Source organism: Alosa pseudoharengus, unplaced genomic scaffold, assembly GCF_046254945.1.
Source record: "Alosa pseudoharengus isolate Yale_2024_CS ecotype anadromous, Long Island Sound unplaced genomic scaffold, YU_APseudo_1.1 YU_APseudo_1.1_scf_14, whole genome shotgun sequence".
In the NCBI taxonomy this organism is placed as follows: domain Eukaryota; kingdom Metazoa; phylum Chordata; class Actinopteri; order Clupeiformes; family Clupeidae; genus Alosa; species Alosa pseudoharengus.
In genome coordinates, this window is record NW_027468609.1 from 34825613 (window position 1) to 34843880 (window position 18268).

Sequence of the window (18268 nt, forward strand, 5' to 3'; positions counted from 1 at the left end):
TTGAGTAGCCTACTACAGTATGCCTGTTGGCAGCCACCCTGAGCAGTCAAAGGCGATTCAAAACGAGTCAGAAAAGTCAAGACAGGACCAATCGTCAAAATTTCGGTGTCCACCACTCTAGTTCATCCAAAACAAACCAGAAAAGGGCCTTAAAGTGCTAAAAACCGGAATTTTCCTTTAAATTATCATATATTGACTATCATCTCTACATTTCATCTTTATTCTTGACATTCTAAACTAGTTAGATGTTCCGGAGTGGCACCTTCAGGCTTTTAAGAGCAACATGAGCAAACTGTGATGGACAGAACAAAAGACATGAAAAGTAGGCAAAAAGGGAGAGTTTTTGTTCAGAAGTGATAGAAGTCCACAGACATGGAAGAGTGGCCATATTCTTCCACATTCTTGACAATCTGATGGGTGTTATCCATAGACCATGTATGTGTTAGCATGTATGTGTTAGCTACAGTGACACTATGAGATAGCCAGGTGCAGTCAGATAAGAACACATTCATATATGCCCACTGCTGAGTGGATATGGCTTTAAGCATAGGGGCTTTGTGACCAGTGAGAAAAAAAAATACAATTCAGCATTTCAAATAGTTGGAATATAATCTCTGACTCTGACTTCCTTTTTGTAGAATAACAATATGAATAAATAGCATGGAACATGCACCATGCTGGCGATAAAAAATCATTTTATGTGTGAATTAGGGTTTTTGTGAAGTAGAGAGAGAGAGAGAGAGAGAGAGAGAGAGAGAGAGAGAGAGAGAGAGAGAGAGAATGAGGATTAAATTGCAAGGCAGAGAAAGGACGTGAGATGAGGGCTTTTTCAGTCTTGGGGTTAATAACACCCTCAGAAGATGGGGGCATCTCAAATGGGCACACAGAGGGGCAATGGCAACAGGGCAGACCACAGAAACACATCAAATCACTACCAAACCAAACATGGGAGGGTAGACAGGGAGATGGAGAAAGTATGCCTTTGTGTGTGGTGTGTGTGTGTGTGTGTGTGTGTGTGTGTGTGTGTGTATGTGTGTGTGTGTGTGTGTGTGTGTTTGTGTGTGTGTGTGTGTGTGTGTGTGTGTGTGTGTGTGTGTGTATGTGTGTGTGTGTGTGTTTGTGTGTGTGTGTGTGTGTGTGTGTGTGTGTGTGTGTGTGTGTGTGTGTGTGTGTGTCCACTCCAATGGCTCGTTTGATGGATGTGACCACTTATGACAAACTTTTCACAGCCACACATGCACACATATACACACAGCCTCATACAGCCATTCAAACTTGATACACATGCAGCATTCAGTCACATGAAACACATGTTCACTTCTAGCAGGTAGTCCTAAGAGCAGCTGTCAAATGTTTTGGAGGATTATCAAGATACTAATACAAAACTATGAAGAATTGTCTCATGTTAAATCAACTTGTGATATGATAAGAATGGCATTAGGTAGAGGTAGAGACAGACAACCTTAATTACTGCCATTATCACTGTGCCTGGTCAACACCCACGACCAACACTTTCCTCCCCACTGGACTCTTAATGACTCTGGAGCTGTTATGCTAAATGTCACTGGTAAACAAAAAAGCAATAAAAACACCTTATGAGTGCTGATTTTCTCTCATACCAGCCAGCCAGAGAGGTGGGATGGAGACGATGACAACACGGTAGGAGGAGGATATAGTGCAATGTTTTAAAAAATAGATCCTCCATGCCTTGGTTTTTTTTACAAATATATTGAAACTGAGACCCAACTCCCAATGCTGAAAAGAGGCTGTGTGATGTCCAGCAATGTAGCAAGGATGTCCTGCCCCCTCGGCTCCTCACGGGAGGTCATGTACGGGGTTATGTGATCTCGCCATCCAGCTGAGAGAGTCGAGTAGTTCTCATGGCACATCATGGCCTAGCACAGCAGTGCCCGGTGTCAGGCGGGAGAGCCTGGCATTGTAAAGCAAGGCATGCCACACCAGAGGCGGGTAAATGGGTAGGGGAAGGTCGAGGTTAAGACCTGCATTTACTGGCTGGCTTGCAGCCACTGTGATAGCACTCTAAAACACTAAAATGTGAAACAGCTTCAGGACGGGCGGGCAAAACAGGGGCAGGAGGGGTGGTTGTGGTAGCAGTAGTCGGGAGGGGGGGGGGGCTTCTCATAATTCTGCTGAGTGGTAAATGTGTATGATGCATGAGTGCATGTTTATGTACAGTATAAAATGCATATTGTATAATGCATTTCATCTATCTATACAAAATATTTGAAGCATGGTTAATTTTGTATCTAGGTAGTGGTCTATTTTTGTGGACAATATAAAAACTATAGGAAAAGGGGTTGATAAATTGTGCATCAATGAATTGTCAAGCTAATATAGTTTACTAAATACAGTATAGTGTACTGCATGTTATTAAGCTCAGTCAACAACAGTTAACAGTTTGAAGATGTACTACAGAGAGAAAGAGAATATTAAATAGATTAATGCATGGGATCAGGACAGGGATAATTGCATATTTGGCTCAACGGATAAAAGAATAATTACACTATGTGTCCAAATTTACTTAATTACTGGGTAGTGTGTGGATTCAAGGAAGCTTGCGTATTTAAAAGTTTGTATTGGATTTTGGCTGCATTCATTGTTAGAGAGAGTTTTTCAGTAGTTTTGTATTTGACAGGCAGCTTGTATGTCGATTCGATCCAGTCGAGTGAGGACAAGGAGAAGCATTACTAACACCTAAAGAGTGTGATAAAACTCTCAATCCTGTGCAAGCAGACGTTTTCCACAAGGAAGACTTTTCATCAGTGCTTTCAATTTCCGTTTACTGTTGTGCCGTGCAGAAAGGAAATTGGGTGGGAAAGTGTGTAGGACGAAACATTAAATCCAGGACAACGCATTAAATCCATATAACAATACACCACAGACTTTCTGTTCGGTTCGACCTTTTGTATCCCAGCTTCAGCTGAAGGCGGACCATCTGTTCGTCCTATCTGACCGACAAAGGAAACGTCAAAGACTACTGTACACGGTGCAATGGAAATCAAAACGTCAAAAAAACAGAATCGATTATCCCTGAGCGTGCGGTGTGGAGTTGGCCTGTGCGTGCTCCTCTATCACCTCAGCGACTTTCTAATCCAACATGGGCGGAGATGTTATAATGAAACCAGGTGCCCTTGGCTGACCCACACAATGCGCACTCTCAATACTGCCGCAGTCATCTTCTCATTCCGCCAGGCGGATATGGATGCTGATAAGGTACAGGTTTATGATTTTAAATCGAGCCCCACTCGAAAAAAAAAAAACTCCGTCGGGCGTTAAAAGATTCCTATTTTTAATCATCCACCCAAAGAACATCCCTGCATCTCAAATCCCCTCACATCAGCAAACCTTATCACTCACGCTCTCTCTCACCATGTCACGGACCAGACATGCACTCCCATTTCCCCATATGCCAGCTTACTAGCAGTAGGACAGTGTGTAATGGGGCTGCTTCTGTCAGTCAACATCTATCAATGACCTATTCGAGGGCCAAACACAATGTGACAGCCAAGGACAACCCTCCACTTAACCCAGAGCAAGAAGAAATTAAAAATCAATTGTGCCTTCATTACAACCATCCAGCATATCTGTATTTCCACTGAAACACAAGTTAATAAGGCCATAGTAGTTCTCGAGGGACAAGTGGATGGGAGAAGTGCACACAGCACAGCCTGGCTCTCCAGAACAGGAGGGACCAGACAGGAGCGGATCAAGACTCGAAAGTGGCTGGGGTGGACACAAAATGACCGGGACAGCAGAACCCAAGGGCTTCCATCCACTGAGCCACTGAGCTGGATACAACAGGACCATTGAGACAGGTCCGAGCCAGTGACCAGGCACTTTGTCAGACAGACACACAAACACGCGGGGACAGATGGAGCTGGCTAACTGGGCTTTGCTTACTCTCCTCTACGGCTCTACACTTTCTACACACACACACACACACACACACACACACACACACACACAAGAATAAACACATGGAAAATGGTCCACATGCTCATTAAAATGTAGAGACACATACACACACTTTTACTAACTCACTCATACAGCTGGTATATTATCTGCACATAAAGTCATTACATAATATGAGGCATGGATGCATCTAAATGTACACGACAAGTTGTAAACATACTGTATCTTGGTGTATCATCTGACGAAGTGGAGAAGAAGACATATGGCTCATTCAAACACCCACAACCATAAACATGTCCATTCACACGGGTAGGCCTACACATAAAATTCCTATTCAGGAAATCATAAAGATACACACACAAACACAGTGTTACACAAACTCATAAAACATGGTCCACACACACGGTCTGCAGATAACACACTGAATGCTAATATGGATTTGGATCAGATATGGTTCATGGACATACACATCGGCCTCTACGCACAAACACACACACACACACACACACACACAGATACAGACCCACACACACACACACAGAAATTCTGTCCTTGTAAGACTTAAATCACTGAATCAGTTTATTTTCCTCTGGGGAGCTGCCGTTCTTCATTTAGGCCGTAACATCCCCAGCTAATCTTTCTCCCTCCGCTTCATTCCCTCTTCTCCTCTATCTCTCACATTCTCATTTTATCACTCTCTCTCCGTCTCTCTTTCTCTCTGGTCACTGCTCTTCTCCTCCACCCTTTTCCACTTTCTTCTTTTCCCTCTCTTCATCATCAGTCTGTCCACCAAGGTCAGCGACGGGCCTCGTGATGTGTCCTTGGCTGTAGGCCTGGCTGGACCCTCTCATGTTGGCTCCTCTGCACTGGCAGTCTGGCCATCGCAGCAGCCAGGCCGGCCAGTCCCTTATGCTCTACAGGCACGGTGTGTGTGTGTGTGTGTGTGTGTGTGTGAGAAAGAGAGAGAGTGTTTGTGTGTGTGTGTGTGTGTGTGAGAGTGTGTGTATGTGTAAATGTGTATGCGAATGTGTGTGCCTCCATACGTGTGTGTGTGTGTGTGCATGTGTGTGCATATGTGTGTGTGTGTGTGTGTGTGTAGGTCTATGAGTAAAACATACCAGGCATAAAACAAGCCCATAAAAGAGCCTTGGCTGGTGCAAGGTAAGATGCCTATAGATGGGCCCTGTAACACAGTGTTTCCCAAAGTCTGGGTCGCGACCCACGGGTGGGTCGCAGGAGATTTTATTTGGGTCGCCTGCGTTGTGTTATAGGCCTAACTGATACCATTTGTCATTTGATACCAGGAAAGCTAAGTTTTCTATTAGGATGTAGATTGTTAATTACCACAGTCACGGTTTTGTCATAAAAGCTCATGAAACTGGCGCATGAAACTGGGGGACGAACGCATCGCAGAGGGGGTGCCAGCATGGATATCTACCTCTCAAAATGAAACCGTTCTGTGGGGCGCCTGCCATGTACCTCGCAGTTGCAAACTGCAAGGGACATTAATCCGCCTATTTGCACGAACATTAATAGATACCAGCTCATCAACTTTACCGATTAAAATCTAGTGACCGTGCTGTCAACTAAAGCAGACATCCATAGACCGGACATAAGGCCATTCAATTTGCATACAGTTTCGATTGCAGATGCAATCTTTAAAGTTAATAGCAACCTCCTCACATTCTTATTTCTGATTTAAAATGCACAACAGTGCATTATATTAGTCTACAATTAAAATGGGCATTTTAAACACTATTCCTCTCGTTTTTTACCTCGCTAACTCCAAAGTAAAGGCGCATTCTTCCGGCTATTGTGCAAACGCCTCTTGTTCTGATATAACCACTATACAATATAATATAATACAACAATACAATATAACGACTTGAGTTATTTGCTGTTTACATTGGAATTGACGTCCACAGTGTTATGGACTCATTTGTCTGCAACGCAACGTAGCCTACAACATTTTTTTTTTTAGAAATACATGAACAGCTTACTATGCTGACGAATGACGACTGCGCAACATGCGAGAATTTCCCCTACTCTCGGATGCGCATTAAACCGTATCTTTTCAGTAGTAATTTCCAACTTTTCACGCTGATGGTGCTCAAAATGCAACACAACCGTGTTCAAAGCAGGGATCCTATAGCAATGTATGGTTGGGAGAGGCATAGAAAAGTTGGAGAACCTGTGGCCTAAAACAATATTGGTGGTTGCAGGGTAGATTTGAAGTGAAATGGGTCGCGATGGTCTGTCATTTTTAAAAAGTGGGTCGCCAGAAAAAAAGTTTGGGAAACACTGCTGTAACACATGCAGTGCTGGTGCTGCTGATCCAATAAGGACGTCACCGCACCTCACCCAAGACACCGACTCCCCCCTTGGATCCGGCTTGTCAACAGCTGCTCCTGAAGTCACCACCAGACAGAGACGCAAGCACAAACACAGCAGCGTCAATTACCCCTGCTGCTGCAAATCAGCCTGTCAGCGTTTACCACTGTGATGTTTTCAGACGTGTTTTCAGACGAGTTTACTGTGTGCATTAAAGAAAAGAGCATGCTGTCGAATAAAAAATAGAAACAGAAACAGCAGTGTGTGTTTCTACAGATTCTGCTGGTCCTGTTGACTCTCTTATCCTCTTCTCTTGGACTCCTGAACTGGAGCCCAGTGCCAACAAATCACAGACTCAAGAGATTAAAACAAGATTTTGAATGGAACAGCAAAAATGTCTATTTCCATGAATGAATTGAAGAAAATCTAAGGCATTCAAAATGTCTGAACAGCTGCAGCTGAAATTATTTTATGATCATGTAAGTAGTCTGCCATCAGACTCAAACACACACACACACTAATGCCCTGAGAATTATAGGGCTTTTTCATCCATGTTTTGTTGGTAAAAGTAACATAGACATAATAAAAATGTGAAGGTGTATCTAGGCATTTTATATGTCAATGCCAAGGAGTGGCTCTTCTGGCTAGATTCTTTTTACCACTTATCTGGTGGCTCATAATAACCAGTCTAGCTGGCAGACAGCTATGCCAGAAAACCGTGACATAACCTAATAACAACCTCCCTTGCTATGGTGAGCCTAATCTCATTTCTACAGCCTGACGTAACCCTGCAGCAAGACTGAGGGCCTCAACACAAATGAAACATACATTAGACACAACCATATAGGTGTTATAGTTGCATAGTTTTTGAACACATGTGATGCTTGTTTACATCAAAGGGTTAAGAGAGCTGTTCTTTTGCTTGCCTTAAGATTTTATTAGACACAGATCATCTGGCTAGTGGGGGTGAATGGGTTAGATTAGTTCTTTGCTGGAGTGCTTGATGCTCAAAAACAAGCCCCACAGGTCTAATCGACCACACAGAGGACCAAATTAAGATAAGATAAGATAAGATATACTTTATTGTCCCTCAAGGGGAAATTTGTCTTGGGCTGTAAAGTGCCTTCTCTGTAAACAGCAATCACATACATGCAGGACGACAATCACATACAAGCAGGACAACAATCACATACATGCAGGACGACAATCAAATTCAAGCAGGACAACAATCACATATGCAGGACGAGAATCACATACAAGCAGGACAACAATCTCATTCATGCAGGACATAGCTCTGATACAGGGAGAAAAAAAGCCCTTCAATTAAAAAAAAAAATTGAGCAAATTGAATGGATTCATGGACAGATGTGTATTCAATGTCCATTTTTTGACAAGTTGGCAATTTAATGGGTCATCGCTTCAAGAGATAAGCCCATCTGTCGGGCTGTGTGGCTGGATTATAGACCCCAGAAGATGGTGTACTTGACACAAAGCTGGATCTGAGCCATCTGAAGACTTTGAGAATGAGCTACCATATGTTTTTTTTTCCTGAAACCTGTGTTCATGTAGATGTTACAATACATACATATCAGTAGCCGTGGGTGACCAGTATTTAAATCAATAGCCCTCACTCACAGAGGGGACAGCACATGGTGAGTGGCGCACATACACACACACACACACTCTTGAATTTCCCCTTGGGGATCAATAAAGTATCTATCTATCTATCTACACACACACACACACACACGCACACACTGACACACCAACACACACACACGTGACTCAGAGATTGCCCGTAGCAAGTGGCAACACAACATCGAGATCAATACAAACCTAAATATACTCAAGGGCAGGAGCAGAAGGCAAAAAAGATGACTAGAGATACTGGTAAATGAAGAGAGAGAGGGTGTGTGTGTGTGTGTTGGTGTGCATGAGTGTGTGTTGGTGTGTGTGAGTGTGTGTTGGTGTGCGTGTGTGTGTGTTGCATGTTTGTGCTGGTGCGGTGTCCCCCGAAACTTGGCACTGAATCAGCGGTTGAAGCTTGGCCTTTGCATTCGGGACATGTGCACAGGTAACATGCACTCTAATCAAGCAAGGAAATCATTGAAAGAGAGGGAGAGTGAGAAAGAGAGAGGGAGAGGGAGAAAGAGAAGAGGACACAGAGAGAGAGAGAGAAAGAGAGAGAGAATAAGACCCTGAACATAAAAGTGATGTACAAAGAAAAAAAAACAGTTTGAAAAGATGAGAAAAGAAAAAGAGCACTTGTTTTCTCTCTTTCTCCCACTTGTTCCCTTTGCTACTTCTTGCTGTCTGTCCATATCTCTGTTTCACTCTGTGACAAAAAAAAACCCATTGTCACAGGTGGAGGCGTGCCAGTGCACCTGTTTAATTATTCATACTTTCCCCAATCCCTGATCAGGGCCTTCACACAACCTAATCAGCTGCCTACGGTGGAGGACCTCGGCCGATTGGCCAGCTCTCCATCATGAAGAGAACACAGCTTGATTAGGAATGCAGAAACTCTCCAGCATGCCCTTGTGAAGGGGTGGAGGGGGGACACCCAATGTCATTTCCTCTCTCATTTCCAGGATCGACAAGTGGCAGAGCAAGTGTGTGTGTGTGTGTGTGAGTGAGTGTGTGTGTGTGTGTAACAGATGGCATGGACACACATGGCAGGTAGGGAATAGGCTTGTGCAGGCCAGGTCAGACTTCTGGGGCAGATCGCATTTCTAGAAAGATCTCTCCCTAGTGATGGAGACAAACACGGCACTTACATCAAAAAATACCAGAGTCTCAATTCCACAGGCAGAATACAAACCACACCCACACACACACAAACACACACACACACTCACATACTCACACATACTTACAAAAGAGCAGCATGTTTTTAGCTCATCTATTTATAACAGCAAGCGACAGCAGATGCAACAGGTACCAAAGGAGCAGTGTGTTTGCTTTTGGCTATTTATTATTCTGGCAAAGGCCTTGGGTGTTGACACAAGAATCTCCTAAGGGAAAACTCTATCTCGGTTCTGTGTGAACAATATGTGAAATGCCCGACTCAGCATGTTTACCAAGCTACCATTTTAAAATATGAATCACCAGCATTGAAATCAGCATACCTCTCCGCTTGATTTAACCTTTAAAACACTGATGTCCAACAAAAATGCCTCAAGACAATAATAAACACTATTATTCTGCTATTCCTCCAGCATGTCACATATTGCTCTTTCACAACCTGTTGATGTGAAAATAACATTTCTTTAAAGTTCAAAGAACTTTCTGGCAAATGCTCTGATTCTGCTACAGCCAGAGTTTAAGCAAGGAAAGAGTATGCTTAGAGACGCGGCCTGTGACTTCAAGGATAATGGAGAGTTATTGGATGGGTCCACCTGAGCTAATGATGATGAACTCTTCTCCAACCACTCAGCAATCTGACTCAGCCACAGAACGCACGGAACTCCAAGATGAACGAGGGCCCTGCACCTTTAGGCATGGTCCACTAAATATTGGGCTTTAGTCACAGCGAATTAAGTCGATATATTTCTCACTTTTTCCCGTGGCTCTTCTACTCCCTTTACTTTACTTTTCGTCCTTGCTCTACTCATTGTGTCACGCCATTTTTTTCTCTCTCTCTCTTTTTATTCCCCTCTTCCACACTTTTGTGTTTGATCACAACTCAGAAAGTGAACTCTCCATCCAAACGTTCCTGAGAAGTAATCCCATTAGGACAAGATGGCCTGCTCAATGTCAGTGCAAAATCTTGTCGCTGCCAAGGTTTTTCAAATCTATTCTGCACTCTTATGTAACCCGGTTAGAGTACTTCCCGTACCGTAGAGTACTTTTGTACCTTTGTAGAGAGTTGTTAGCAGGTCTCTGTGCTCTCTGTGTGTGTGGGTGTGTGTGCATGTGTGTGTATGTGTGTGTGCATGTGGCACGTGTGTGTGTGTGTGCATGTGTGTGTGTGTGTGTGCATGTGTGTGTCTGTGCATGTGTGTGTGTATGAGTTTGTTTGTCACATTCGTGGCATATGGATTTGTGCGCAGCATGCACCTCAGACCTGCATCGGAATGAACCGATGCAACGCTTCTCTCTTTCATCCAGCTTTTTCCTCTTTCCTTCTGATTTGCTCTATTCCCTCTATCTCATCCCTCCATCCAGCTCCTCCCTGCTCCTCTCCCATCACCACAGCAAAGAGGGGATTATGAGTCCACAAGAAGGGCGCCTCCCTCTTTCAACATTAAGACTGTAGAGCTGTGTGTATATGTGTGTCTCGGTGTCTGTTCAAAAGAGGGACAAAAAAACAGAAGGAATGTGTGTGTGTGTGTGTGTGTACAGTATGTGTGCGTGTGTGTGTGTGTGTGTGTGTGTGTGTGTGTGTGTGTGTGAGAGAGAGAGAGAGAGAGATAGTCAGTACGTGTGTGAGTGTGTATGTGTGTCTGTCTGTCTGTCTCTGTATGTGTACACACCAACACATTTTCCCTAACTGCAATGTTGTCCAATTGATTTGTGCTGAGGTGCAGCCTGGCTTGAGTGCACACCCCGACAGAGCACAGGGTGTGATTCAGGCTGAGCCTCTGGCCAAGGGCTAAAGCACAGGGCAAACTGTGACTCAGAGTGGACTCAGTCTTGGCCATCCTGCCTTCTGTAGGGGAAAATAAACAACAACGCCACAATATCCACTACACAAACAGCAACAGTTCGGTCCTCTCTCCACAGCGTTTTTTAATTGGACAGATCTTAAAGAGATCAGAGTGCTTTTTTTTTACCTGATGCATTGTTTGCCGTATCAAAAAATATATTTCCACCCATGAAAATGCAAAACACACACACACCCATACACACACACACACAAAACTTGCACGCTCATATGCCTCTTTTGAATTCCCTGAAGGTGAGCCACCTTGTTGAAGGTTGATTGAATCTGCCCCAAATCCTTTCCCCATGCGTCTGTCAGCTCTCCCCCCCTGAGAGGGCTGTCCTCGCCCTGTCTCTCTGTCGCTGTGTCACCCCCCCCCCACCCCCCTCCAGCCTCGCAGCTCCTTCCCTCCCTCCTCCCCCAGCTCGCGTGCCCTTGGGAGGGGGGAGAGCGGCAAGGCTGCACCCCTGCACTCCCAGCCCTCACACAGAGCTCTTCTAATCCATCAGCCCTGTAATCAGCAGGCAACAGGAGCTCAGTCATGGTCACCGCCGGATGACGGAGAGGATCACACGCAACAGTGGGAACAATCCTCACGAGACAGCCTGTAGCAATAAGCCCCCAATCCAAACTCCTGCATTTCAACCCCTACACACCTGTGCCGTGAGCTGAAAGGCTCTGGTGGGATCTAAAAGTGATGTGTTAAGTTGGTGAAGGTGTCTTCTACACCTTTGGCAAAGGTATCATTATATCCATTAAGCAAAACACACATTATATGCACTTATCCATGAGGAAGTTTTTGTAATACAGTAGGTCAGTTGTAGTAATTTTTATTATACATACATTTATTCATGCGCTTATGTATTTATGTTTTGTGCTGCAAACATTTCTTTATCATCATACCTTTGGGTGGACACTCTCCATCTTTAAGCTCTGCGTAGAAAAATTATAAACAACATAATAACCAGTTCAAAATACACAAACCATTTCCAATATTTAAAAAAATAATATAACACTTCAGCACTCTTGTATGGTTGATATCAGGGGCGCCTGCAGGAATGAATGCTATGGTACGCACCCCCCCGAAAAAAAAAAAAACGTTCACGCGTGGACAGTATTTTTCCTTTAGGTTCGTGCATACATAGCATAACAACATCCACATGCAATAATGCAACAACAACGTCTACAATTACCTATTCATTTGGGCAACTTTATACATCCCTATACAGGCTAAAGCTACCTTTAGTTGTGTTATTCATTTGGGCAACTTTATACATCCCTATACAGGCTAAAGCTACCTTTAGTTGTGTTATAACGTACTGTAATGCAGTCGTTCTGACAAGCACACCAATTGCTTAGCCAACCTTGTTCTTGCCCATCTTGAATAGCTCCTCTAGCTTTGCTGCCTCCATCCTTTCTGTTTTCGTTGTTTAAACTTGTGATATCCATGATGAGTATTGAGTTAGTGAATTAGCTCAACATTGTGTGCTGATAACCATATAGAAAGCCGAGTAAAAGAAAACAAGCCTATGCGTGCCTGCGTGCGTATTCTCTCCTGCTCAAACATGTGTGCGCGTTAATTTTGAAGTGTTCACTAACTTTAGGCCTACTTAATAGAAAATTGTAAATAGCCTGATTGAATGCTACTAATGGGATACTGTGCATAGTTGGAAAGGTATGGTAGGCCAATATGGTGTGAATTCACACACACAAGGTAAATTTTCTCTCGTTGTTGAGTGATGGTATGCACAGTGCGTACGGACGTACACCTGCAGGCGCGCCTGGTTGATATCACTACTTGGATATCATCCAGCTCAAAAATGTCTCTTAAAGGAATTATCCGGAGTAAAATACACTTAAGATCAATTTACGGATGATTGGGAGTACATACGTTGAGTTGACATCAAAATCATGTCATTCGGATGTGTTTTGAGAAAGTTCGATTTTACCGTTTTTAGTCAAAACTCGTTAGCCTGGAAGTGACCAGGGCAAGTCATTTCGCCGCTACAAAACACTATTTTTATACCTCTTCTACAGTTCCAAACAACATTACACTTACGTGGTAGTGAGTAGAGGGTCCCTAAAGCCAAACCGAAGTATCCCGAGGTCTTTATGTGGTCGGATAGAGAGTCCAGAATGAATTTCATCAAGCCAGTACCTTTTCGGAAATGTTACTGCTGCAGCTGGCGTCTTTAGGGGAAAATCCGTAGGAGTCGATTGCCGAGTGTGGAGTAACACGCTCTGGAAATTTACAATTTCGTCGCCGTTTTAAAAAAAATAGTCCAGTCCATACAACTTCATTTCAATTTCGAAAGAAATACTGGACTATGTTTTTTTTTTAACGTATGTACTCCCAATCATCCGTAAATTGATCTAAAGTGCATTTTACTCCGGATAATTCCTTTAACTGCTATGAGCATGTTTCTCATTCAATAAGGCCATTTAAATGGATTGAGCTGTGCTGTCCATTAGTGTGACCTTATAAGCGGGTGAAATAGCCGATTTCTGAGGTGCAGGGAGGGCGAGGCCTGGATACACCACATGCATTCAATTCAGGTGATATATCAGGGGCTGCTTTGACAGATACAGCCAAGCAGTCCATTGTAAACTAATTAGGCTGTCACAATGGAGCGGCTTTGGCAGAATGACCAACCACAAGAGAGACATTGACTGAGCGAAGTGTGTCTGTCCCTCTGGATTCGAGTCACTGAATAGGAAAGAGACAGAAAGAGAGAGAGAGAAAGAGAGAGAGAGAGAGAGAGAGAGAGAGAGAGAGAGAGAGAGAGAGAGACATTCCCCCTCTACACAATGCATCCCAGCCTGGAAGTGTTACTTTGCCTTCCCCTGTCCCGGTGTTCAAGGCCATAAATTGGGTTGTCTAAGACAGGATTTGTCTCCATTTCTCCCCTCCTCATTCTTCTGACTCCCCTGACGCGGGTAAACATTTGATAATTAATCAGCTCTTAACACCGCAGCAACAAAGGCAAGGGAATCAACCCCTCCACTGAGCTTTACAGGGCTTAATTAAAGCACTTGATGAATTATTTAGGTCATAATTAAAACGGTGGGGTGCAGGAGGTACCACGGAAGGCCCCCAAACCACTTATCTGTTTGCCTTTCCATCAGTCAGGAACTCTCAAGGAGTCTTCCTCCACAACAGGCAGCTGTAGCACACTCGTGCAAACACACTCCTTGTTGGCTAAAGAGAGGGTGTGCAAACAACTCTGTGTGATGATTCAGGTTTTACAAGAGCGCTTCGCTGACTGCGCTTGCCGAAATTAAGGACCTTGTGAGGAGCTGAACTAAGCAGAAAAACGAAGATACGAGTTTATGTTCTCCGACTGTTTCTAATCACATCCTTTGACTTTGTCCAGGGACAGTGGTCAGAGGTCAGTGGAAATAAGATGAGAAAGAGGGAAACAAATAGGATGGAAAGAAAAGAGAACGAGAGTGAGAGAGAGAGAGAGGGAGAGAGATGACGAAGAATGCTTACTCAAATCATGAGGCGATTGGCCGCCTCTTGAGAGAAGAAGCTATGGGGAGAAAGGGAAATGTAGAGAGAATGAAAAGAGAGAGAGAATAGGGGATTGAGAGAGCAAGAGAGAGCAGAACACAGAGGGAGAGGGAGAGAGACAGACAGACAGATAGAGAGAGAGTGAGTAAGTGAGAGAGAGAAAGAGAAAGAGAGAGATAGCATGAGCCCACAGTCATTTATCTCACCCTCCCGGAAGCGGGCAGGCACGGAGTGCCCTGAAGATTGGCCAACCCATCATGATCTGCCAAAGGGCAACACACAGCCTCATTACGGCCCAACCATGACAGCTCGCAGCCAGCTAAGGCCGCTCCAGTCCGTCCCACCTCATCCAGTATCTTCCTCGCTTCCCAGGCAGGTACACCCTGGAGAGAAGCACTGGGTCTGATAAGAAAATATCAGCCTGACGAGCAGCTTCCCTGCCTCCTTCACCTGAGGGTCTTTATGTATTTATTCTGGCATGATTTACTGGAGAAGATGTGCTGTGTGCTGAAGCTTCAAAGGCTGCCACACCAATGTGCCCACAGAGCAGGTAAATATCAGCCTAGGAATGTTGGCAAGCCACACAATGCAGAATTGTGTGTCATTCTGCCTAGCCACCCAATGCTCTCTCTCTTTTTATTTCATTTTATTTTATTTTATTTTATTTTAAAGTCTTTGGGTGTCTTTGCCCGCGGTGCTCTTTCTTTCTCTTGCCAGCTCTTTAATCCTATCTGTGGCCAGTGCCAATGCCCAGATGGGCTTCTATCTGCTTCCATCAGCACCACATATGTGAACGACAACAGAGTGGGCTGACTGGCCAAAAAGAAGGTCGTCCAAACACAAACCGATACAAGTTCTCACACACACACACACACAGAGAGAGAGAGAGAGTGAGAGAGAGAAAGAGAGAGAGATCAATATGATGAACTGACAGACAGCCTGGCGCTTTCCCCCAACCTCCTACCTCCCACCCACAGGATAAGCCACACCACATCCCCCATAATGCTAGTGTGTTCCACTGGGTTGGACTGAAGAGAGAAAAAGGCTAGCAGCATTGGACTCACAGGCCAAGCCCCTAGCTGCAGAGAGCTGGCTCTGTGAAGGCACTGTGTCAGTGTGAAAAACAATGTGCAATGATCATGGACTGTGAAGTCTTCTATCCTTCCACATGTTTTACAGCATTTAGTTGGTAAAAAAATGACTAAAAATACTAAACTGCATACTTTCTTTCCAAAATACACCCTCCGTGTCGCTTTTAAATACACTTATTTTCCATTTCAGCACCGTGGACAGCAACCGCATAATGCATCGTAGCACATAAATTGGATCCGCTATTTCCTCGAGACAAAATTAGGTTCATAAATTACTGAGGCACATTCTGGATCTCACATCATACTGAATAAAACTAAACACCTTAACTTCGAGAAAATGTTCTGCTACACAATTAAAAATCAACAGCACCTAACAAAACAATGTTTGTTTTAAGATCCGCATCCTATAATTCCAGATATAAATCGAGACGAAACGGTTATTTCAGCTGGTGACCTCAACCATCTATTTAGACAGACTGCGTGGGGTATAAGACTGCCATTCAACTGCAAACGACCAACATGTCTGCATTGAGGCTTGTAATTCAGGGGAAGTAATTTCCTTTCATAATGAAAGTGCAGTACTCTACTGTGGCCCTGAACCCTTCGTGGTATGACGAATCTCCGGAAATTGAAAAGCATTGCTGAGTTTCTTTGGGTTCTGGCTAAAACGCCCACGCACTGTTAGAATTTAGTCTATCTGACTGACGTGTCAGAGCATGAAATCCCGAAAGCTACAATCCAATCTCATAAAATCTGACAAGGACAAATAACTAAAACACTAGTGTGTGTGTGGGGGGGGGGGGGGGGGGGGGGGGGGGGGGGGGGGGGGGGCTTACCTTTACTGCCTCAGCGTGAGTCAGATTCTCGAATACTTTGTCGTTAACTTTCATGATCTGATCGCCGACCCTCAAGCCCTCTTTCTCGGCGAGGGAACCTGGTTCCACAAGTGATACATAGATCCCGACACCATGTTCGGAGCCTCCACGGATGCTGAAACCTAACCCCTCGTTGCTCTTGTGCCGCTTTAGGACCACCTGTCGGAGCTCTCCTGGGGGTTCATGAAGGAATCGACTTCCGAGCAGCGGCACCAGAGTGGTGCCACCGTCGCTGCTGGTGCTGGCGGTATCTGGGGACCCTCGTAGCGCCGATTGAGATGGGTAGACCGTGGCGAGAGTGGGACTCGCATTAGCAATTTCCAGAGATGGTTCGGGACTGCCATTGCTCGCAGCTAAATCCGATTTTAAGTATAGTCCCTCCGAGGTGTATTGGTCAAACAAAAGCTGGTCTGAGCGTGGGATGACCAGCCTTAACATGGGTAGCAGTTGACGTTTGCTGGGGGCGTTAAGGATGACTTTGAGCGTCTGGACCAGGTCATAGACATTGCGTTTGGAGTGATACACATTAAGACAGTGGATGAACTGTTCCCGCTCGAAGTCGTTGAGCAGCAGGTTGAGCGCATTGTGCAGCTTTTTGACGTTGACTGACAGTGAGCGGGCACTGGACGCCACTGAGTTCGCCGAGGAACTCAGCGACATGCGATCCAGATCCGTGCTCATCCTAGAACGCTACCGGGACCACGGTGCGGTGTTGAAGTCGAGCAAGCATTGACGTGATGCAAGAGACTGCCGTCCGTCAGCAACTCCGAAGCGACTTATAAAAACTCCTGGACGTAGTCCTCACAAAATGGCATGCTTTCTAAAGCTCTTTCCAAAATAGCTTTCAAGTCGACTTATGCGAAATGTAAATAGGCTGACATTTAATAGGATGTCACACATAGTTTTGACGAAATCATTATACATTATAAATGGGCTAAATGTAAGCACTAGTAACTTTTAACATTATTACACTAGCACAGAACATTCAAATAATGTTTTTAAGACATCCAAACCAGCATCGGCCAGGGTGTCGTATGTTCGTACATAAGGGAGTCAAGTAGCCTCCAAAGCGCTTCTCCAATATCTTTCGTCAACAACGACAATGAAACATAAGTTAAGATGTGTAGCGTATGCCTTGAGAACTAGTAGCCTACATTAAAAAACGAAACACAGTATATCCTCTAAGCCGTTGGTCTTCTTTCTTTCCAAAAATGCGCAAAGTTGGCTGATAAACAAGTTGCGTCCTCTCCTGTGTTTCGGTGCTGTAGCCTACTGTAGTCCATGAAAGCGAGCAGTACAATTTCTTGGGCATAAGCTACACCATCCGAAGAAAAAAAGTACAACTTTTAAAGACGAATCCAACGGCATATATCCAACGGCAAATGGTTCTTCGTTTCCTTTCGTCTCTGCGTTGTATTCTTCTGTTATTTTATTCCTTTGAGACACCAAGTTGCAACCGTGAACAGACGCCCCATGTCGGTTGTCTCTCCGTTGGCTTTCCACTACTATCAACTGAACAGCGCTTCGAAGTCTAGATCTAAACCTTGGCTGCGCAGGAAATGACGTAACGACATGTCGCTCTTGAGTTGCCTAGTAACCAACAACATGTTCACGTACAGCGTGGACTCACTCAGGCTTCATTCAATGGCTATTTTTGGGTTGACTTACTACATGTAGGTAGCGCAGTACAGGCATTCCTTAAAATATTTTTGAAAGGGCACACACTCCAGCCAGTCAGTGTCTCGTTCAGGCTACAATGCTGCCCAGAGCAAGTGCATTCATGCTCTTAAAACAGAATGACCTTTATCAGAAATTGTTGCAAAATATTTTATGCATTCCAGGCCACATATGGGTATTGAAAAAGATTTATCTGTTGTTC

The 18268-nt window shown here is 44.4% G+C and overlaps 1 protein-coding gene across 1 annotated transcript in view; it reads right to left on the reverse strand.

Annotated features, from left to right (window-relative positions):
* Positions 1 to 17070, reverse strand: part of whrna (whirlin a) — a 105296-nt gene extending 88226 nt beyond the window's left edge. The window contains exon 1 of the mRNA XM_076283364.1: positions 16351 to 17070. Coding sequence (XP_076139479.1) covers positions 16351 to 17070 — 720 coding nt within the window. The remainder of the gene's footprint in view (positions 1 to 16350) is intronic.
* Between the last annotated feature and the right edge of the window lie 1198 nt (positions 17071 to 18268).